The sequence below is a fragment of the Ochotona princeps genome, chromosome 25, assembly GCF_030435755.1.
Source record: "Ochotona princeps isolate mOchPri1 chromosome 25, mOchPri1.hap1, whole genome shotgun sequence".
Lineage (NCBI taxonomy): Eukaryota > Metazoa > Chordata > Mammalia > Lagomorpha > Ochotonidae > Ochotona > Ochotona princeps.
This window is the reverse complement of record NC_080856.1, coordinates 14,373,329-14,396,807: the sequence shown is the minus strand read 5'-3', so window position 1 is coordinate 14,396,807 and position 23,479 is coordinate 14,373,329. Positions and strand designations below refer to the sequence as shown.

At 36.1% G+C, this 23,479-nt stretch overlaps 1 protein-coding gene across 1 annotated transcript in view; it reads right to left on the bottom strand.

Annotated features, from left to right (window-relative positions):
* Positions 1-23,479, bottom strand: part of IMMP2L (inner mitochondrial membrane peptidase subunit 2) — a 761,903-nt gene that overhangs the window by 253,903 nt on the left and 484,521 nt on the right. Inside the window, exon 5 of the mRNA XM_004592451.4 lies at positions 71-136. Within this exon, the coding sequence (XP_004592508.1) occupies positions 71-136 (66 nt within the window). The remainder of the gene's footprint in view (positions 1-70; positions 137-23,479) is intronic.

The following is a 23,479-nucleotide window of genomic DNA, read 5'->3' as shown; positions in this document are numbered from 1 at the left end:
CTATACCTTTAAATTTTGACTTCAGAAACAGGTACTTACCTTATTCACAAGCAACAGTTTAGGTACTCACCTTATAATATCTCCTTCAAGAGCAATCACTCTCTTAATGATTTTCTGTTGTGGGTTTTTAGGAGACCTAGCGGAGTAAGATAAGATTATACAATCAGTTATGTCTGTGTGGATTTAAGTAAGGGACAAGAAATTTCACGGCAAAACGGGCTACTTAGACCAATACAGAAGGCTTTGCTCACGTGACATGGCATCAATCCCATTTGGTCCCAGGGATATGAAGGAACTATCAAAGGCATTCTCATTTCAAAGTTTGAGGAAGAAAGAAGTCACAGTGAAGTCACACACACGGATCGAGTTTTAGTATTAAGACATAAAGTTTATTATTAAATATTGTTTTAAGACAAGAACTTATAAGAAACAGGACTTACACATAAGAAAACAACTGGACTTTTGTATTAAATAATCAGATACTTATATATTTTATTTCACTTAGATAGGGAAGGTCAATTTAAATCCTCAGGGAAACACTAAAGACAATCGTTTTTTTTTTAAATAAATGTTTAGAAAATTTTTTGAACCACATTTAGGTTTAGCTTTCTTGATGATTATGAAGTTCAGTGCACTTTTCAAACATGACAATGAATACATTTATTGCAGGTATCATTTGTTTTAAGCTACTTCATAGTAGTTAAAATTCTACTTGAAGTAACACTGTTTAAGTAAATTCTCACCACTTCTGGAATACAAGGCTCTGGGGTACCTTTCTATACTATATGAGATTGACCTGTGAGGTTGAGATCATATAGTCAAATTGAAGGTATATCATTTTTGAGTTGACACTAGCACTTTGTGCTACTAACCTACCTCCTTACACCTCCTTTCACTCCCTCATTAGCCCTCCTCTGTTTCTCACTTATAAATCCCTCCCCTAGGGTTATACCCATTATAGGGAGCATCAAAACTGATCTTCCAGCCTGGATCAAGTTTTCACAAGTTATTTCTGTTTAACAGCTTGATAGCAACCTCATCAGACTCCAGGAGCTGTAACTCCTTGGATGAGTTCCTTCTGGTTTCCTGGTCCTCAGGAAGTAGGTGACATCATAAATGTTTGCTGTTTTACATTACTAGGTAAAGGAGTAATTTGTAATGCAGCCATGGTGGATCTCTGCTAATACGGTTCATTTCCTGCTAATCTCATTTTAAGTCTTCTGAGTTAACAGACTCATTTCAAGGAACATCTCATACATCATATAAATGATCATTTAATACATATCTGAAAATTATGGATGGAGAAAAATGTTTTCAGTGCAAGTCATATTTTGAATTAAACTATTTTTAAAGGGAATGTCATTGCACAAAACTGAAAAAAATAAATACATATTGAAAGCATAACTTTATCGAAAGAACTATGTCATTTCCATAAAATTTATATTTTATAGGACATTTTACAGAGAAAATGAAATCATGTAAAGTAGTTGCACCTACTTGTGAAACTAAGTTTTACAGGTTTTCAATAGCTTAGTTGCGAGGATGCTTTATTTTAAAAAGAAAGCAGATCAGAGTTTCCTGAAGACCAGGAAACTAGAAGCAACTCACCCATGAAGCTACAGCTCCTCGAGTCTGATGAGGTCATCAATGTACAGCTACAATGAGAAGGTGTTTGATTACATTGAATCTGATGGGATTTGGGTCTTCTGTTTAGGACACTTACAGATCCTTTAGATGTCCCTCCCAATTCTGTCTGAGACAACCAAAAATATATTAAATAATAGATAGTTTTAGCACTCTAAGGAATTTCATTTCTGTGGTCTCTGTATCACCTGGAATTAAAGTAACTCATTGGGGAAAAAATGGGATATTAAAATGCATCAATAAAAATAAAATGTTGCTAAGGGTTTGTATGTATTCAATATAAACTGTGGTGGTCATATAATATGTCTATCATTAATTTAGCAAAAACAAGAATGTAATACTTTGTCCACATGCTTTTTGGTTGGTGTCATCTTTGATGCTGTTTTTAAACCTGGAGTGCATGTTTAGTGCAACAATTTAGATGCCCCTTGGGATGCTTGCAGGTCTTAGAGGGCAGTTTGAGTCTCAGCTCTGCTTCCAGTTCCAGCTTCCTACTAATTTGCACCCTGAGCAATGATTTCTGTGTTGGGGTGCCTGAGATCCACTTGACAGACCCAGATCTGATTCTGGGTTCCTGACTTTTGACTGCACTCCAGGCTGCTGGGGAGTGAAGCAGCACATGGGAGGCCTTGGTTTATCTGTCTCTCTCTTCCTGTCTCAAAGGAAGGAAGGTAGGAAGGAAGGAAGGAAGGAAAGGAGGGAGGAAGGGAGGGAGGGAGGGAGAGAGGGAGGGAGAAGTGAAAAGCAACGATGAAGGCATGGATTATCTTGGCAAAAGACAAAAGGTTGAAAACAAGGGCAGTCTTAAACCTGGTCTCTCAACATATAAGCTCAACCAACTTTTTCACTTGTAATAAATTTCTAAGCAAGAAGACATCTGAAAAATGATAAAATGCTTACTATTTCAATAGAAATAGTGAAATGGTGAATTAAACTTTGGAAAATTGCTTAATTGTGCCCAGCAGGTGTTTCGGGTGTACACATGCTCAGCAGAGCTGTGCACTCCAAACACTGTAACTTTGGACACACACACACAAACAGGAAGTCTGTACTGTTCCCCAGAGCTTTTGTCCCGTGACTACAACTGCCCCCTGACACGTTTGGGGTTGGACAGTGCTGAGCCAGATGGGAAAGGAGACAGTACAATGGAGGGCGGTAATGGAGAGATCTTTGCAACTAAGAGTGAATCAACCCTGTATATTCTTCCAGGGATTCCAACAAGCAGAGGAGCAAACTGAAGAGCAGAGTTCTTTGCCTGATACCATCATATCATAAACTCTCCAGAGCTTAGATGTTGCCTTGACAAGCCAGGGAATCATGCACAGCCTTCATCTGCCATCAATTGCCACAGAAAATTTTTCATCTGACCCTAAAATAAAAAAGTTTTTCTTGCATTGGAAAGAAACTTACATATTTTTGCATATCTGATTTTATTAACATTTGTAGTCATTCCATTTCCTTATTCTATTGCATATTTCTGTGGATTAATAAGTTCCCTAGAGACTATAGTGGCATGTATTATTAATATTTGGATGATGCTACTAGATTCAATATTTCCTAGTTAAATTTTGTGGGGAGAGACGGGATCCCTTATAACCATTGATACTACCCTAGTTTCCTCAAAATACTTATTTTCCTTGAGAAGGTTGGCAGGGTGAGAATCAAACAGAGGTTTAATATGAGGTACCCTGACTCATTCCTGCTAACACCTTCTTGAACCTCTTAATTTTTAAAATACAATACTATTGCTTTGTTGAAGAGTTCTTAGGCTCTAATATCTATACATGGTTAGCTCCTTTGTAAATGTCAACGTCATGCCCCCAGTAGCAGACTGAACAGTATCAGCAAACTGTCTTCAGACAAAAACACAAAACGTCTGAGATTTTACAAAATCAACTACAACTGGTCACCCCTGAAAACAACATCATCCTTTATGTGCTCAGCTTGAAGTTATTTAATATTGCTCTAGTCACTAAGTTATCAGAAACATGTTCTATGCTTTATTTTCTGTTGTTTAAGCTAAAATAACTGGTTACTATGATTTGTCTTTTAATAACGTAAGCAAAACAACACTAAGATCAAATACCTGTGCATGTTATTAGATCTTCCATTATGACTTTTTTTTCTCCATTTCATGAATTACGTAGAGTTACATAGGAGGGGGAAAGAGTGTTGTGTCTGAGAAGCTGGAAAGGCTTAATTTGGAAAGCGATTTTAGTAGCTGAGAAGGAGCACCTTTTGGCAAAAAGAGGCAGGCAGTCTGAGGATGGCAGTCTGAGGTAACAGGTTAAAAGAAATGGAAAGGACTGTGAAGGAACTAAAGTGAACAAGAGATGAAACCTGGGGGAGAATTATTTCCAAAGACCAATAAAAGCGATGTCATTAGGCTAAGGCAAGATAGCACAAGCGTGAAGCAGTCAGCAGAGAAACACTGCCAGGTGAACCAAAACCAAGTCCCAGACCAGGGTGTCATTGCCCTCAGTGGGAGCAGACCTGGACTATTGCTGCCTTTGGATCTAGCCACTGGGCAGGGCCTGGAGTCCTGGTAAGGATGTTATGATATTCTTCACAATCCTTTCTCCTGTTAGGTTATCCTGGCAAAGGATTAATCTTTGTAAGAAAAACTGAAACTTGAAACCATCTCAATTACAGCAAGTGGAATGGGGTTTGTCAATGATGTGGCAGGTGGAGATGGTGAAATGTTAGTCAAAAGGTCTAGAGTTTCAATTACACAGGAACTCTGTAGATCTACTATACAATATGGAACATTATTCAATATAATGTATTGAAAAACATAAAAATGCAAAAATGGCAATGCAAGTCATCCTAAATATGTTCATTATACTCACTCCCCAAAACATAAAGATATGGATATGTTAATAGCTTGATCCACTAATTTCACAGTGAATACATACAACAAACCAATATATCACATATATATATATACATACATACATATACACACATATATATAATTCTTTTTAAATCATTGTGTAGCAAATCTGAGAAAAATTATCCAGTAGTTGATTATCTTCTTGGAACTGTACCTATGGAATGCTTGCAATCTGTCTTCTTGGTGTAAATTAAATTAAATTAAATTAAATTAAATTAAATTAAATTAAAACTATACAAAAACACATAAAACAGAGTAGTATTAGTTCCTGGTGTTCTAGACAGAAAATACCTGAGAAAGCCCTTCTCAAAAGTCACACCCATATTTTGCATAGTAATGAGTTCTTGTACATGGCTAAAGGTTCCACCAACCCAAAATTTGTTGACTGTACACAGATGTGTTTGGCTTATATAGATATATATGTATATGCATATATATACACATCTCTGTATCTATCTATCTATATAGATATCTTTATATATACAGAGAGACAAGGATGAGGTTACAGTTTGTCAGAGCTTTACCCTTTTCTGTCATTTTCAGCATACACATACTATAACTTCTTCTATTTTCTAATCCATAAAATTCTGTTCTGAATAACTGTACACCCGCTTAAAATGGCAATGTGTTGGCTTCACTGGCTGTTCCTTCCAGAAAGCTGCTTTGATTCTAGCTTGAAAGGCATTGATTAATTCAGGAAGGCTTGCCTGCTTTTCTGAGCATTGGTCTTCTCATTCTGTATACACATGAAATGGACTCTAATCTCTACAGCTGCCATGTCGATGCATTTCCTGAGTTGGCCATTTCACAGGCTCTGAAACCACTACACAGATCAACGGCTTTCCTCAACATCAGAGCAGCAGTGGGAGGCTATTAAGTCAAAATGGGAGGAAACCCTCATCACCATGTGCGGATGAAATTCATAGGGATCCTGATTGCCATATGGCCCCCTTGGCTGAAGCTTAATGAGTCTTGCCCAGACACAGGTATAAGAATAATTTGAAATCATCAAATACATCTACCATGGGCAAAAACAAGGCTAAATAGAAGTAAGGGAAACAGTCTCCAACTGGTCTTACAAACCCGTGGGTTTAATGTATGAAGGAGGCTCTGATTTAAATAAAAGCAGATTCTCAGAACCATATGCTCACCACCCACCATTCTTCATCTGATTGGTTGAAACCTATGAGGTTCATTGCTCTGCTGCATGGGAGCTTTGCCAAGAGACATGGGCACAAACACCAGTGATCAAGGAAGATCTCCAACGTAAAATATGCTTGCAGGGGTCTATTAGAGTGCGTTTTTATACGTAATGGAACCATGTATTAGAATGAGACATGGAAAGATGTTTTGATTTTTATAATATTATTAAACTCTATTTCAATCTTTTAAAACAGCCTAACCCTACTCCTTAAAATTTGTTTCTAAAAAAAAATTAAGTAAATACTTCTCATAAAAATCCTCTGATTCAGCTTTATGTTAAAATGTACAGCCCTAAAGCACTACTGATGCCTACCGCGTCTCTCCCACCCTTTATCAGTTCTTTCTCACCACGGCCATCTGTTAGTCTTGCTTTTTCCAGCACATGCCCATCCCTCCAGGCTGCTTGCTGGCACTCAGATACCTCCCTCTAATTCTTTGCAGCACAACCCAAGACATGTTCTTGGTCTTCTTCAATCTTCTTCTCCAATAGCTCCTTCAGAACTGCCTCTTACTTATTCTGAACACTTAACTCTTGTCAGAGATGATCTGTCAGCTAGATAACACACAAGCTTGCTTTTGGTCTGATATAAACAAAATCATTTTCTCTTACACTGTTTAGTATTGCATAGAGGAATAAAATGTTCTGAACATCTTGTCTTTTATACTTACAATTACCTAAATTATTCTAACTCCAGGCTCTCAATTTTGAAATACAACAAACATAAGAATTCTACGATAAAGAGGTAGCTAATGTAAATGTTGGAAGGAAGATATTTCATCTTTACTAACTCTGATACACAAAAGCCTATCTACTTGTAGTTTTACTGATCTAATCACATAATCAATATCCTGCTGTAAAATTATTATAGATTTTTAAAAACACTTAAAATGATTTAATTTTAAGGGTCAGGAAGTTAGAGTTGTAACTGCAGAACTAAAGACAAAAAGTATGGTGAATAACTATGTTTGAATCTCATATTATTTTTTTCAAACTGTCTCATTTAAATAAAAATCTCATTTTAATTAGTTCCCAATGATCCAGTCTAATCACTCTCAAGCCGAAGACTCAGCTGTTTAGAATGCAGACTGCATTATTGCTGTGGCTGTGTGTACTTGACCTCCTGCCTGTTAACAAAGAGACTCAATTATTTGTATTTTTGAATGGCTATTTCATTTCACCTCCACCTTTCTTTAAGTTTAAAAGGCTCAATTGCTTTATCACCTTAACCTTAGCCTTGGAAAACACACAGAGAATTTCTTCAGTGCCAACTAATAAACTATCTTGATCCAGAAAGCTAATTTGCAGGATGAGATCTCCTAGATGTCTTCTGCTACAGTCAGCTGAAGTAACATATTGACCTGATGTCACACTATCTTCCAGGAGAGCCCCTTCTGCTTTGAATGGCAGTTTTGGTTTTCAGCTATTCTGTTGGTATAGCTCAAGAGGCACACTAGCACAGAAATGGGCTGTGTGTCATTCACAGTGACAACAGTTTTATACAGATCTTATATATCACACACACACACACACACACACACACTAATGTAGTTTTCAGGATCAGTTGAAGGTATGTAAATTAAGTGTTTCTGCTTTCCCTATATATTTTGACTTTCTTTTATGTACTAGTATTTTCAGTAACATTGAGCTCCACAATATAATAGCCTGTTTAAGCCTAAAACATCAAACTAGAGCAAAAAGAAAAAAGTAATTTCAAAGTAAGTGTGAAAATGGATTTTGCAACGGATGGATACAGTAGAACTGACGCCAGTGACAGTTTAAATGTAGAAAATTAACACCACCAACAACAAAGAGTATGGAATCCTTGAAGAACCTTACAGTCTTCAGTTTCTTTGGCCCTGCTATTACATCACGTTTGAAAGTTTCCATTTGCTACATTGTTGTTTATGTACTTAAACATAATTCCCATTTCTCCAAGCAGAACACACATGACAGAAAAATAGTCTTCAACATTTCATTATATCCAGTCCAGTCAGTTATTTCCTCTTAAAAAAATGAATGATAAACTTTTGATAAGGATGATTAGATCATAATATGTATTTTAAGATATTGATCCTGAGTGTCCCAAATAAGTCAACTTATATGATGTTTTTCTTTTGTTTCTGGATTATTTCGCCTCAGGTCGTCAAGGGTTACCCATGGATCAACATTTCATTCCTCAGCTGTCATCTCAGGCATAGTTTCATGAATATCCAAATTGATTTATCAACATAGTAGCAATATGTTGGTGTATTTCTTATGGTCTAATAAAAAAAATGACAACTGAGATTTCAAAAATGTGTAACACTTTTATTTTTTTCCAAGAGAATTAATACTGACATAAAATAAATGATTCTATAGTCTCAAAACCTGCATCTATAAATCGGTGATTTTGAAAGTTTGATTTACTCTCCAGGGTTGGGCCTTAAAGGATGTGGAATCTGCATTTTAACAAGCACCGAGGTGATTCTGACGCAGGTTGCCTTAACCCACCTTTGTTAAACACAGCTGGGAATTCTTCCATGAAAATTCTATGGGATACAGCATATTGCCTTCCCACATGTTCAATGAAAGTACAAGCCATAAAGAAAAGTTACAAGAGAGATTTTCAAAATGAACATGACAAATAACACTGATTTTAAAACATATAGACAATTCTAAACTAGCGGGAAAGCAAAATTTCTACTGGGGGGAGAAAACAAACACATGTATAATTCCATGGAATTGGAACAGCAATTAGGTATGGAAAAAGAATGAAAATGAGAGAGGATGAGGGAGGAGGGAAATATAATATTTTTAGAATTGTAGCTATGAATTCCACTGAATTTGTTCTTCTTGTATTAATATTAAATCAGTATGAGAATTGATGAGACTTTCCAAAAACTCAGAAAACCCACAAATGGAAAACAAATATGTAAAAAAAGTGAGGCATCAAAAAATGTAAATAATGTAAACAAATCTATAATGTGGTATTACCATTCTTCCAGTTAAATGGCTATTATTAAAAAATATTGTTCAAAAAATATTAGTGAACTTATACAGAAAAGGGAACCCTTAGCCACTTGATGTGAGCGTAAATCAGCATGATGAAACGTAGAGAGGAGAATGGAAGCTCTTTAAATCTAAACACAGACGTGTCCTATGCACCAGCTATCACACTTCCAGGAATACATCCAGTGGTAATGAGATTATCACATAAAAGAGATTTCTGCACTGCCAGGCCCAATATAGCATAACTCACAAAAGCCAAGACCAGTCAACCTAGGCATCCCTGGATGTAAGAAGGAGCAAAGAAGATGTGGCATACATACACAGAATATCATTTTTCCCACCACAAAGTAACATCCTTACATTGGCTACAAAATGAATGAAACTGGAGATCATCATCTTAAATGAAACAAGCCATACAAAGAAAGGCAAATACCTCATGTCCTCTCCCTTGTGTGGAAGTTATACTCACACACACACACACACACACACACACACACACACTCAATATGAATCTAAAATAGCAATTAGAAGAGGTACTGGGAAGGGTAGATGCTGAATGCCAAAGCACAGTTGGCTAAAAACACTGAGTTCAGGTTCTACAGAAAAGTAGAGTAACTAAAATCCATGAAAAAGGAAATAGAAAGGTTAGTTCACGGCATGATTACATGTTACTCTTTAAAAAATATACAGGTATGGGCTCGGCAGTGTGGCCTAGTGGCTAAGGTCCTCGCCTTGATCCCATGTGGCCGCTGGTTCTAATCCCGGCAGCTCCACTTCCTCTCTGTCTCTCCTCCTCTCAGTATATCTGACTTTGTAATAAAAATAAAATAAATCTTTAAAAAATATATATATACAGGTAGTTACTATTCATCCAAAATTAAAAAAACTAAAAAGAGCAACTATGATCTCTTACATAATCTATTTCTTAAGTTAACTGAACAATTATTTGCTGAAAGATAGCCACAACAGATGCTTTTTACAATATATGGCAAGAAGTATGCGGGTTTTGTTTAAATAGTTTGCATGTTTTATAAGGTTTAAGGGCCAAAGGCTACATGTGTCACCTTTAGTAAATCATCCACTTCTCTTAGCATCTTTTTTTTCTTTATTAAAAAACGTTCACCAAGTTTTCTTCATATTTGCTCTATTTATTTTACTTGAAATACAAAGAGACAGAGAGAGAACCTACATCAACTGATTTACTCCACAAATACAGCACCTGGGGCTGGGCCAAGCTGAGCCAGATCAGAGTATCTGAGCTGCCAGGCTCTGCCTTCCAGAGTGCAGGTTAGTAGAAAACAGGGTTGCAAGTGGAAGCCAAACCCAAATCCAGGTGCTTTGATATGGCCTTTGGGCATCCCAAGCAGCCTCTAACTTTAGCACTAAGCTCACATAATGCATCTGTTTTGTTTCCTGTATTTTGTTTTTGTAAGTTGAAAGGGATGATGAAGACTAGTATGCTGACTCCAAATGTTGCTGTAGAAATCATGTGATCTACTAAAAATAAACTGCCCAGGCATTTGCTTTGTGTAGAATTAATGTTAGGTTGAGATAAGAAGCTATAACAAAGAGCTCCAGGGACCCAATGACCACTGTAAGTAGAAAAGATAATGTCTGAAATCAAACTTGCGAGAAGGACTTCTCACCCAGATCACTACAGAATATTCTGTGGGATTTGTATGTGGTCTGTTACACTGACACAGAAATTTTGCCACCCAGCAGCATGTCTGCCTCTACTGCCTTGCAAGTGTAACTTCTCCCTCTCCTTTCTTTTGTTTTTTTTTCCACTCTTCTTCTTTTTCCTTTCTATTTTCATTCCTTTTGGAACTTTCCTCCTATGATCTTTTTATTTATTTATTTATTTTTATAATTGAAGACAGTACAAAAGCAATTAGAGTAAGTCATTTTTAGACCAAGCAATTTGTTGATTTTTTTTTTCCATTAGTTCATGAGATGTTAAATTTACAGCCAAATGCATTCTTACTGGGCAATTTAATTGCTTCAGTGAAATGTAAAAGTTCAATCAACCAATGTTGTGTGGAAAGTGAAGGCAATCTCATTATTTTATCTGTTGTATATTTTAATTAATTGTTCCTCATTTAAAACTAGGTAAGAAAATGAGAACAGTGACATTTTATTTGAGATACTCAAAAAAGAAAACCTCAACAAATACTTCAGAGAACATCCATGAAAACAAGAACACCAGAAGGCAGAGACCTAAAATTTATTCAGAATAAGCCAAAGAAAGTTGAAAAATGAGAGACATTATCCACTTGATAGTCACACATACTGGATCAGTACTTTCTTGATAGGATAATGAACTGGATCTTTTTAATGTCTATCTTTAGGCCCTTATTCTGAGTACTTTAAAATGTTCTAACTTAATTATGATGACATTTTAAAACAGATAATTTTAGCTACATTTTATAAGTATAACACATACAAATTAATATTTTCCAGAAGTAGAAATTAGATGCTGGAATCTAGACCATGTTTAGGAGTACAAGTCAGACCACTACTTTATGCCTTGTTGTGATTGGTTTTAGTATTTGCAATATTTCTTAACACAAATAAAAATATAAGTAATATTAAAGAGTAACTGATGGAGATACCTCAAAATTATTTTGAGTCTTTCTAAAAGGCTGTACATCCATGATAAATTGTGACATAAAAGATAAGCAGATCAAACTATCAACTGCTGAAAGGGATAAATCTTATTTAAAATAATGTTATCTACACCAAACATTTCCTGTTTTCCTACAAGAAAGAAAAGTGTACTTAACCCCAGTTTGCATAAATTAAAGGTTGGAACAAAGTCCCTGTAGAACCCTCCAGTTATTCATTATTCTTTGATCTTTAAAACTTTTCCATAAATCCTTCTAAGGTTTATGCTGAAAACTCAAAGCTTTGCTTAGGAAAAACAGAAAAATCTATAACTTCATAAATTCTGAAATATTTTAGTTTTAGATGTGTGAGATTTTAAGCAGAGATATATAAGTATTATTTTAGATAGTAATTTTGATTAGAAATGTATGCAAATGGGTCAGAATACACAGGAAATAAAGCAGATTTGGAGTTGATCATTAACATTTTAAGACCAGCACTTGGTCTTACAATGAGAAATGACCAAGTATCAGACCAAAGGTGTGGCCCAGGAAGGTGTGCTTTGTGAGTTCCCTGTGATTTCCATTCAACTCCTCCTGAATATATGTGTGCAACAAGAGGATCCACATGGGTCCAAACAGAATCTGCTAATCATTTTAGCCATCTCTGGGACAGAATGGACAAACTGCTTACATATTACACACACAAAAAATGGCTTAAGGACTTTGATACTGCTTTTCTTTCCTTGCGATTTGTTTTTCCCCAAATCACCCTTTATCTCACCATGCAAAAACAACTACTAGTAACATACTGATACCTAGCTTTTCTCACTTTTTTTGTAATTCTGTATATTTATGTGTTCCTAAAAATAGAACTATTTGTGAAATTTCATAGTTTTATTTTTCAAAAATTAATAATTTACATTGACAAGCTTTTCCAACTGTTAAACCCACACCAGAGTGAGAACTTCCAATTAACTGTGAAAAATTGATGGTTGTCTGATGAATCCCATCAACACTTATGGTCAATGAGAAATTAACCTAAATTAGGACTTTTAAAATTGAATTATTGGCTTTTGCGATAGTCAAATTGGTAAAATGATATGTGTAATTAACAGTTCTTGCTTACACTTAAGTCTGCATTTGGCAGATCGAATCAATTGTTCATCGTTTATGCAGTACTTAGGAAAAAATGGCTTAACATTCTGATAAGAATTGACCTGATAAAATAACTCATTAGAATTCCATTCCTGGAATATAACAGTATATTTAAAATAAAATTTGGTGTTGACTACCCACCGTTAAGATTTCATTTAAAGGAAAAAATAGGATTTTTAATTTTTGTAAAAGTAATTGAAGGAGTAAGCAGTATTTCAGAGGTTGAAAAAAAAAATCCAAAACTTCACATTATTTAGAGCACTACCTCAATGGTATTTCTAGGATTCATGGGAAATACTTATTAGTAGAAACATCTCGTAAGCAGTCATTTGTATATTTTGCAATGAAAATGGAACCACTTTTCTTGAGTCTGGTCCTCCTGTAGTTCCCCGCCCCCGACCATCATTCTCCTTGTTTTTGATGCAAGGAAACAGGCCCTACACTAAAGCCAAATCTGCCACTCTCTGTCTGAAGAGTCAAGCCTTTTCTGTAATCAATGTTTGAAATAATAAATACCTTCGGTTAACTTATTTTGTCATTTCTCTTTTTTTAAAGATTTATTTATTTTTATTACAAAGTCAGATATACAGAGAGGCAGAAAAATTGAGAGGAAGATCTTCCCGTCCGATGATTTACTCCCCAAGTGACTGCAACGGCTGGTGCTGTGCTGATCCAAAGCCAGGGGCCAGGAACTTCCTTCAGGTCTCCCACACGGGTGCAGAGTTTCAAATCCTTGGGCCGTCCCCGACTGCTTTCCCAGACCACAAGCAGGGAGCTGGATGGAAAGTGGAGCTGCTGGGATTAGAACTGGCACCCATATAGGATCCCGGGGCGTTTAAGGTGAGGACTTTAGCACTAAGCCATGGCGCAGGGCCCTATTTTGCCATTTCTTAAGAAAACAGATAGGGAACTTCATATAAAGAGAGTAATTTATAAAGAGAGTAATTAAAAACTGAAAGTAGGACATTTTAGTAAGACATTGGAGGTGAAACATTCTGTGAGATTGTTTTTTCAAAGAATTTCTTAAATGTTCCAGTGAAAACGGGTTTTGTGGTAACTGCAAATTTATTTATATCTGCATCTGATTTCAAATCCTAATAGAAAACTCAAAAACACACTGTGGATTTTCCCATATAATTCTCAAGTTTGTTCAAAGTAATAAAGATGTATCAGAGCTGCTGAATTCCAAAAGCCTGACTTTGATTACATAATAGAGCCAATGGTATGAAACTGAAGACAACCACATATCCAATACACGCCTTCACAAGGAAGTGCTTGATTCAGTCTTCTTTAGGGCAACATGACCTTAGATAGCTCATCGGTAACTCAAAGTCACATAATTCAGTTGAGTTCTTACTACATAAGCAATGATATAAGTGGAAGGAAGGTACATAGAACATCAAAATTTGTACCTTCACTAGTGTTCTCAGTAGAAAATTCTGGAACTAAACAAGTATGAGGTTCCAGCAAGGCTCTGATCCCCAGAGGTGGTCCTACTAGGCCAAAATTGAGGCAGATTGTTGAACATCATAAATGAGCTAACACAATGGGATCCTGGAGTGACCAAAACCGACTCTGTGATTGTTTAGGATTTTAAAAAAAAATCTGTATTTGAAAACTCATGAGCAGTTTATGCCAACCACATAATTCTCTTTTCTTATAACTTAAGATTGCCTTAATTATCAGGTAAAAAAGATATCAGATACAGCAAATGGATAAAAACTATTTTCATACAGGAACTTTGTAATTCAAGGCTCTCTTGGAAATAGTATTTTGCAGATTTCCTTAAGTCACATAATTTTTGATTTGAATTGAAAAGTCATATGGTAGAATCATTATTATAGTCTTTTATTTCCTCCAAAAGGAATGTCACAGATGAAGATAAAGAAGCATAAGTCTTTAACTCCTCTATGTTGCCATTATTAGGCAATATCTTCAAAATTATATTCCTCTTCATTAAATTATATATATGTAATTTTGATTCTACTTATAACTTTGATTCTATTTACACATATGCAATTACTAAACAAATCTCAAAATGTAAATGCATGATGAATTTCGTGTAAGTAATTTAAAAAACTATAAATAATTTAGTTAGTTCTGCCAATGTTTGGAAGCTCTGGGGCAAGTATCATGGCACTTAGGCCCAGATGCCCACACTCCACATAGAGGTAACTGTCCTGCCTGTACTTGTATTCCAACCTCTTATGAATCTGCCTAGGAGGCAAGAGATGATACCAAGTACATGAGCTTCTGCCACGCGCGTCGGAGATCTGGATGAAGTTCCAGGCTTCCGGTTTAGGCCTGGTCCAATCTCACCTGTTATGGCCATTTGTGGAATATGTCAGTGGATGAAATCCTTCTCCCCCAGCCCGCAATCCTCTCTTCTTTGTCTTTTTCTCTCTCCCTTACCATCATTCTGCATTTCAAATATTTTTTTTAAAAAAGGAAGAAAAAAAAAGACGATATTGGTGATCATTCTCTAAGAAACAAATTTTAAAAACAATTATTGAAAGTGAGCCAAATATTATTAATAGAATGAAATATCATAATTCTTGTTAGTTTTCTTTTTTCAAGTGAGCTACTATATCCAGAAAGAATTCATTTCATTATCTCCTTCATTTGAAATATACTAAGCTCTAAAAGCCAAGCCAAAGTAAGAACGCCTTCTACCTGGTCGTATTTGACTTGCAAGACAGCCAAAGTTTAGAACCCATTCCCTCTGTCCTCCTTATCCTGGAGCATTGCTCTCAGTTTTTTTGGCTGAAACCTGTCTGAGTACTTCCACACTGAGATAAAGTTTTAGCCCAGTAAGAGTTCAGAAGACATTTTCCTGATATTCATATTTTACAAGATGCCTTCAGAGATTAAAAACCCTTTAAGGTATGAAAGAGTCTTTGTTCCCTCAAAAAGTTGGTGGGAGAAACGATCTGTTTTAGGGCTTTCCCAGAAGTTGGAATATATCCAAAAGGATAGTTGGGACAGAAGAAGCCTTGGGATCCTGTTCCGGCTCCAGCTACAAGTTAACCTTGTGGGTTCCTGGGGAGGAGATGTGACTGAAATGAAATGGGAAGACAGTTCTCTCTTGGGCAACTGACACAGTTTATATCCTGGGTTATAGTTCTTATACATTTAGGAAAACAATAGTTCAAACACAACTTAGAATTAAGTCACGTCTTGGAGCAAAGAGTTCAAGGAATCTAACAAAGCAACTCGGTCAAAGCATTATTGAAATAGAGAATAGATACGGAGTACTATCTGCACTTGGATGACTAGACAGAGCACAGATGTTTGCCTATCATCAAGGAGAGCACAAAAGCATATCCAAGGACTCACTGGTGGCAAGAGTAAACTCTGGGTGAGAGACCCTCTGCCTCCTCCCAGAGCCTCTTCTCAGCAAGATCCCACAGGCCTCCGCTGTCTCAGCTATCCCGTTGATGTATTCCGACACCCAGATACCTTACAAATCCTGCCTTAGAGACTGTCAAACACATTCCTCTGTGTGAAGCCTGTCCCGGCTAACAAAATTTAAAGACAGATGAGAAATACCAAAAAAAAAAAAAAAATACCAAGGAGAAAGCTCAAACTTCAGTGTTGCGAAATTCAGTTTTGATTCTCTGTCAAATGTTATAGCCTCGCAGAGCCTCAGCTGGCTTATTTGTGAAATGCAATCTTCAACACCCCCTCCAGTGCAGTGACACTGTTACTAGTGAATTGGAATATACCTTCACAGTTGGTTTAAAAAAATAAATCAAGCAATAACATGATCTACCTCAAGAAAACCTTGAGACTTGCTATAATGCTTAATATGTTTGATCTTCTACATTGTTTCCCTTCGGTCACTTATTATACATTCCATGTAAATAAAATACCATGCAATGTTATGACAAGTATCTCAACTATTACTGGAACACTCAAAAGTTTTTAACACAAAATAATAATCACAGAGTGAGGAAAAATATACATCAAACTCACTGATAGGAAAGATGAAAATTTAATTTATCATTAAGATTTCTTTTCAAGACTTCTTTGTTTTTCAAAAAAAGATTTATTATTTATTTTTTATTGGAAAGGGAGATATACAGAGAGGAAGATCTGTCCAATGATTTACTCCCCAAGTGGCTGCAACAGCTGGAACTGCACCAATTCAAAGCCAGGAGCCAGGAGCTTTTTCCGGGTCTCCCATACAGGTGCAGGGTCCCAAGGCCTTGGGCTGTCCTCTCCTGCTTTCCCAGTCCACAAGCAGAAAGCTGGATGGAAAGTGGGGCCGCTGGGATTAGAACCAGAACCCATATGAGATCCCGGCACATGCAAGCCAAGTACTTAAGCCACTAGGCTACTGTGCCGGGTCCTCTTTTCAAAATTTCTTTATCACTTTCTTATTTCCCTATACTGCAAGGGCAAGGTAACAAGCCTAAGTTCAAGAAAAAGATTGAACAAATTATCTAACATAATTAAGTGTTTTATATATATATACATAATTAAATAATCTATAGTATTTATAAAGATGTGAAGGAATAAAGCAATAGCTGAATTCTCACAAAAACAAGTGTCCCTTTTATTTTTAAACTCTTGACAGAAAGAAAGATAATCAGAGTTGACAGGTATTCACAAGCCACTGTATTCTGCTCAGTAAACCTATTTTTGAAAACAGAATGACAACTCTATTTGAATCAGGACAGTTATTTCTTTAGAACTACATAAAAAAAATCTAAGACTGTCCTTTCCCATTTGCTTTTCTCAGTCAATTGCATCAAAGTTATGCCTGACTCTACTAACCTGCATTAGCATTCTCCAAACTTTATTCCATGGAATACCTGTTCTAAGGATGCCAGGCTTTGAAGATGCTAATGGTAGCACCTTAACATCTTCCCCTTTGATGGGATTTTCAACTTTGGAGTCACTGTACTAGAGAAGGAGTCATTCATACGACATCATGAACTGCACATTGCCAGAAAATGGGTATCATGGGAAGATGTTCAAAATATCTTCAGAAGTAGAATCTGTCTAAAACTTGTTAGGAAGCATTATGTTCATTTGAAGAGATGTATTAAACATTGTAGGTTTTCCTGCCAGCAAAGGTCCTGAATCTTCTCAAAGATCCCACTAAAACTGAAAAGTCCTGAGGATGAAATATTACTCCATTACCAATCTTTAATCACTAAGTTCTAGATCAGCTTGATAGAGACTAATGAGAGTGGACGGGGGAAGAGATTTAACAGCTGTGAGAAGCACGTTAACAAGACCACAGCAGTCTCCTTCTCCATTCTGCGTTTAAGGACTTACCGAACAAGATCTAGTCCTAAACTCGTAAGAATAGGCTAACTGTCAAGCAAAGCTCTCAAAAACTGTGTACTGGCTCAAGCACAACCACAGGTGATTGATGGCAAAGCTAACACAGTGTGTAACGCTGGGGGAAGCCATGGCTAATGTGAAGCTTCATTGTTCTGTGCTGGAGTTGCTCGTCAGTGGATCTTCCATCACAAACACAGGACTTTCAAGGTCCCCAAGAGTCATTTACAGCCCTATCAGTGGGAAAAGTATAAAGATGAAAAATGTATATATGGGAGATACACCCTGTGACCAGGTGGGCAGAGCTTCTAGTCATGCTTTTGGACTAGAAAATGGTCAAGTTCATGAACCTTAGTGAACCAACTGTATTGGCTCTCTCTTGTCCGCTCGCTCGCTCTATCTATCTATCTATCTATCTATCTATCTATCTGCAAAAGAAATAAAAGGTCATCTCAGGAGAGAAAAAAACACTCTGAGGACAGCAAAACCATATTTAGTCTACGCAACTATCCAATATTAAACTTGTTTATACCACTTTAGAAAAAAAGCAATTTTTGCAGAAATTATGGGTAGTTACAACATGAAGTGGAGGAGTTAAGACGTAGGTGAATTAGGGTATTCATTCAAAGGAGTAGTATGAATTTAATAAACACACCATTGCAGAATAACATAGCATAATTTGGAAAATTTCAATCATATAATATGTTCAACATGAACTCATTTTCATTTAAATATAGATGAGCAAGGGGAAGAAATTAGAACATGAGAGAAGATTCTAGAGAAAGGTAGATATTAAGATGGGGGCAGTTATATTTGAGCTTTTAAGATTTTAAGACTTCATCTTTACATTTCTTTTTAATTAATTTATTTATTTTATTATTCCATGATACATTTCCTATGCTCCAGGATTTTTCCTCTTCCCTTCCCAAATCACCCCCAACCTCCTTACAGATTTCCCCCAAGTCATTACAATAGTCTAGTCCTTCAAAAACAGTCATAAGTCCATCATTCTGCTATTTAAGTGTATCCTGACATTGTAGGCATGCATAACCGCAGACAGTCCAGCATCCTATTGTCTAGATTCCTTCAACAGTTTCATATTTGATTTTTAAGGAGATGCACACTGCACTATATCCTCACATCTGTATGTGATAATATCTACTGAACAGTTACTATACATCCCCTTAAATGAAAAGCCAAAACAAAAATCAACAATAGCAAGGAAATCAGAAAATTCATGCCATGAATTTAAATAACACGCTACTGAATGGCCAATGTATCACTGAAGAAATGGAAAATAAAACCAAAGCTTTCTGAAGCAAACAATGCTATTGTGTGACATATGAGTCAGTGAGGAAATTAATAAGAAAAACACAAACTCTTTTTTAAAGATTTATTTATTTTAATTGCAAAGTCAGATTTACAGAGAAAAGGAGACAAAGAGAGAAAGCTCTTCCACCCGCTGGTTCACTCCCCAAGTGACTACAACTGCCAGAGCTGAACCGATCTATAGTCAGGTTCCAGGAGCTTCTTCTGGGTCCCTCACATAAATGCACTGCAAAATCATTTTGAATCGTATCCTTAAATCATATCAAAATCAGAACATCATGTTCTGTTCATATGATATTCAGTTAAGTATTCAGGCCATTCCATAGGAATTTGGAAGTTGAAAGGCAAAAGGTCCAAGAAATGAAGAGAAAAACAAGGAATGTGAAAAAGAATTGCTTGAAGGGCAAAGAAATCTGTTCAGAGCACTCCATGACTCTGTAAAGTTGTTTGATGTCATCCGATATTCCTGCAGGGCCCAGCATGGTAGCATGGTGGCTAAAGTCCTCGCCTTGCATGCAACAGGATCCCATATGAGTGCCAGTTCCTATGCCACCTGCTCCACTTCCCATCCAGCACCCACAAATTCTTTTTTCAATGAATGAAAATCTTCATTTTAAATATATTTTCATGAAAATTATGAAATTTTTATAGTAAAAAAATAACCACAAAATAAAAATAATTTTTATCACTTTCCTCACATGTATTTGATATATTTGATGAGTCAATTTAAGACATTAAAGTATTATGAGATATATGGTAGGTAAGAAGCAAGAAGCTCTTATTTTTGTTGAAATTTATTTTTATTTCATAATTTCAACAACAAATAATTCTGAACATTCAATATCATTATGTTACCAAAGGTCAATTAAAAAAATTGTTTTTTTATTGGAAAGGCAGATATACAAAGAGAAAGATCTTCTGTCCACTGATTCACTCCCCAAGTAGCCACAAAGGCCAGAGCTGAGCTAATCCAAAGCCAGGAGCTTCCTCTGGTCTCCCACAAAATTGCAGGATCACAAGGCTTTGGGCTGTCCTTGACAGCTTTCCCAGGTCACAAGCAGGGAGCTGAATGGAAAGTACAGGAGTTGAGACATCAACCGGCACCCATATGGGATCCTGGTATGTACAAGGAGACGACGATTTAGCCACTAGGCCACAGTGCCAGGCCTGCTAATGTTTTGTGTTGCCAATAATCTGTCATGATGTGTCAGCAATTACTTTCCATCAAGAGCTTTGCACAATAAAACTCACATTATTTTCTCTTTATTGCAAGGAGTAAATAAGGTTTTTAAAACATACATACATGTATTTATATAAATATGTATGATTAGTCATAGAATAAGGAATTTTTATAATATACATACTTTGACAATCTCGCTAATGCTTAACTATAATTACATTTGCAATTTCCTCTCATAATCATGAAAACCTCAAGTACCATCTATGTAACCAATATGCTGAATTTCTTTTTTTAAGATCTGTTTAATTTTTTTGGAAAGGCAGATTTACAGAGATAAAAGGAGAGACAGAGAGATCTTTGTCTGCTGGTTCAGCCCCAAAGTGGCTGCAACGGCCAGAGCTGACAGAAACTGAAGCCAGGAGCCAGAAGAGCCTTCCAGGTCTTCCCTATGGGTGTGCAACCAGGTGGAGCAGCCAGGACACAAACCATACCCACATGGGGACCTGGCACATATAAGGCGACGATTTTAACCACTATTGTACCAGGTCAGTGAATTTCTTTAAGAATACCTTAGGATGCTTGGCCGTTGTATCTACAAATAATCCTAAGTAAATATTCAAATTTAAATGTTCTGATATAGCAGACTGATAGGAAATTTAAACAGGTCATACTTATGACCACAAAAGGAACATTTTTATTCCCACGTTTATCATTAGTTTTGTGCTCCTATCTGGCACCATTTTTAAGATACTTAATCTCTTTCATTTATTTTAGTTCTATCCCAACTAGGTAAAAACTAAGAGGACAGGACCTTTGTCAGACTATTTTTTCATGAGCAGTGGTGCAGTTGATCATACTTGTTGGGATCAGACTGACCAGTTTTGATTTCTGCCCTGAAGAGTCTTTTCTCCTTGTCATCTTCTGAATCTAAGACTTTCCTATTTTATGGCTGAGATTACTGCATACATTTCTAACCAACCTCTCTGACACTAAGTTACCTTACACTAGGACTGGGTTTTAAAACACATACCTAAAAACACCATTTCTTATTTATATACAACATAGATAATCAGATCTATTACATACAAACTGTCTGTCCTGGGCTAGCTGATTTTAACAATGGCAAATTCTGAAGAGTCATTGGACAACAAAAGATTCATATTCATATGCAACACATTTTATCAATAGCATATTTGAATGAAGCCTCTTTATCCTCTCTTGGGAGAAAAATTCTAATTTTCACGCAATAAGATCAAAATATGCATTTCATAATTAAAAGTAAATTTCATGAGTTATACTGGATTAATACAAATCCTATGAACTATTTATATAATACTTGCATTTCAAACTACATCATTTAGAATGATCACTGTAGAGTCTACAAATGATTAATAAATGGTAATTCTCTGTACATATCAGAGAACACCATGGCCCTGACAAAGCTTCTCAGATGTCAAGAAGGGCCATGCCCACCTTCAGGGTTTGAGTCTCCCACCATATTCAACAATGCAGGCAGCCACCACATAGCTGCATACTTTATGGCTTGTCCTGAATGTCTGCATGTGAGAGATTAACATGGTTCAATATTTAAAACTGCAGTGCAATGTGCCATGTGCAAAATAGAGTTATCATCATAAAACTTACCCCACAATTTATTAAGGATGGTGAGGTCCAGAAATAGAAGCAGAGTTGGATATTTCTTAATAATCATCCTTATACCTTCTTCTCAGTGTAACTTTCTCACTCTAAGGTAACACTGGAAGCCCTCATTTTGGGTCTTTCATGAATGGAAAGTCCACATCTCACAGTGATACTGACCTTCCTCCTGGAGGTCAGACACAGAACCATAGACTCATTGTCTCCTCATTTCAGAACAATATTATTACTACAAGGCTCTGCTAACTGCATAGGAAATAGGATTCTCTAATTACAATGGTGATAATAAGAATCACCACCAGTTCCTATTACTGATGAATCAAAATCCTTGTACACACCCTTTTCACAACACTCCTCATCCTCCACTCTTCTGCCCCTCAGCTATCTAGTACACCGAAAATTCAGAGAATGTGCTTTGCCAAGTACTTTTGTTGAGACTGTCCATTGACCTTCCTTTACTGCCACGTGAATCTTATCTGTGGGGAAAGGGAATGCTTTATTAACTATCCTCTGTTTCATAAAGTCATCAACATTCTCAGCTTTTGTCATATTTCATATTCTTTTTCTTTAAAGAGATTATAACATAGATTTCCATTACATAGGCATTGTTTCTACTCCTCAAGACAGGCTATGTCCATTGATAGCGACGAAAATTTGTATTCCTGTCAGCCTTTCCTGCACACCTTGAAACAATTTATTACACATGACAAACATATGATATACTGTAATTACAGATTACAATAGCCACAGATTTTTACACATGCTCACTAAAGTAAATGTTTCCTGTGGTTTTAGTAACTTGACTATTCAACTCCATATCTAGCAACGTTATTATTAAGTAACACTAATTATAAATGAATAATTATAAATTTGCTATTGATTTTATGCATACCAGACCAAATATATAATCTTCTTAAATATTAAATACACTGATAGTGAATCAATAATGCTATCAGTCTTCAAAAGCAAACTAAATCATAATCACCATCTAGTTTTGTTTTCTGAACAGAATCTAAGCCATATTTGAAATTCAAATGACAATGTGTTACTTTTTTTTTAAAACTTAACTGAGTTCTAAATGTCTTGGCAACAACTTCGCAAAATACAACAGATTCATTAGAAAGCTTAAGCAGATCACTCAAACATTTGTTCATATGGAAAGTTCATCCAAATGTATCAGAACTATAAAGCCAATATCAATATAAAGAAAATTAAGAGTATATTCAGAAATAATGCCATAATTCATGCCAGTTCAACTTGCCAAATTTTAACAAATCAAATATCATTGTCCTTGTGTATCAGTTGTATTCAGCTTCTACAGTTTAAAAGAACTTGGCTAGATTCCAATTACAAATCACTGAAGTGTACAAAAAGATCATTTCCTGAGTAGGAATTAACCAAGTCAAAAGGCGTATGCATTGGAATGGATAATCACCTACTTACACTTACTGATTTCTCAATCTAATCTTGTTAGGTAAAAACAGAAGTGCACACTTATTATAAAATCACAGAGACTAACAACGAATTAAGAA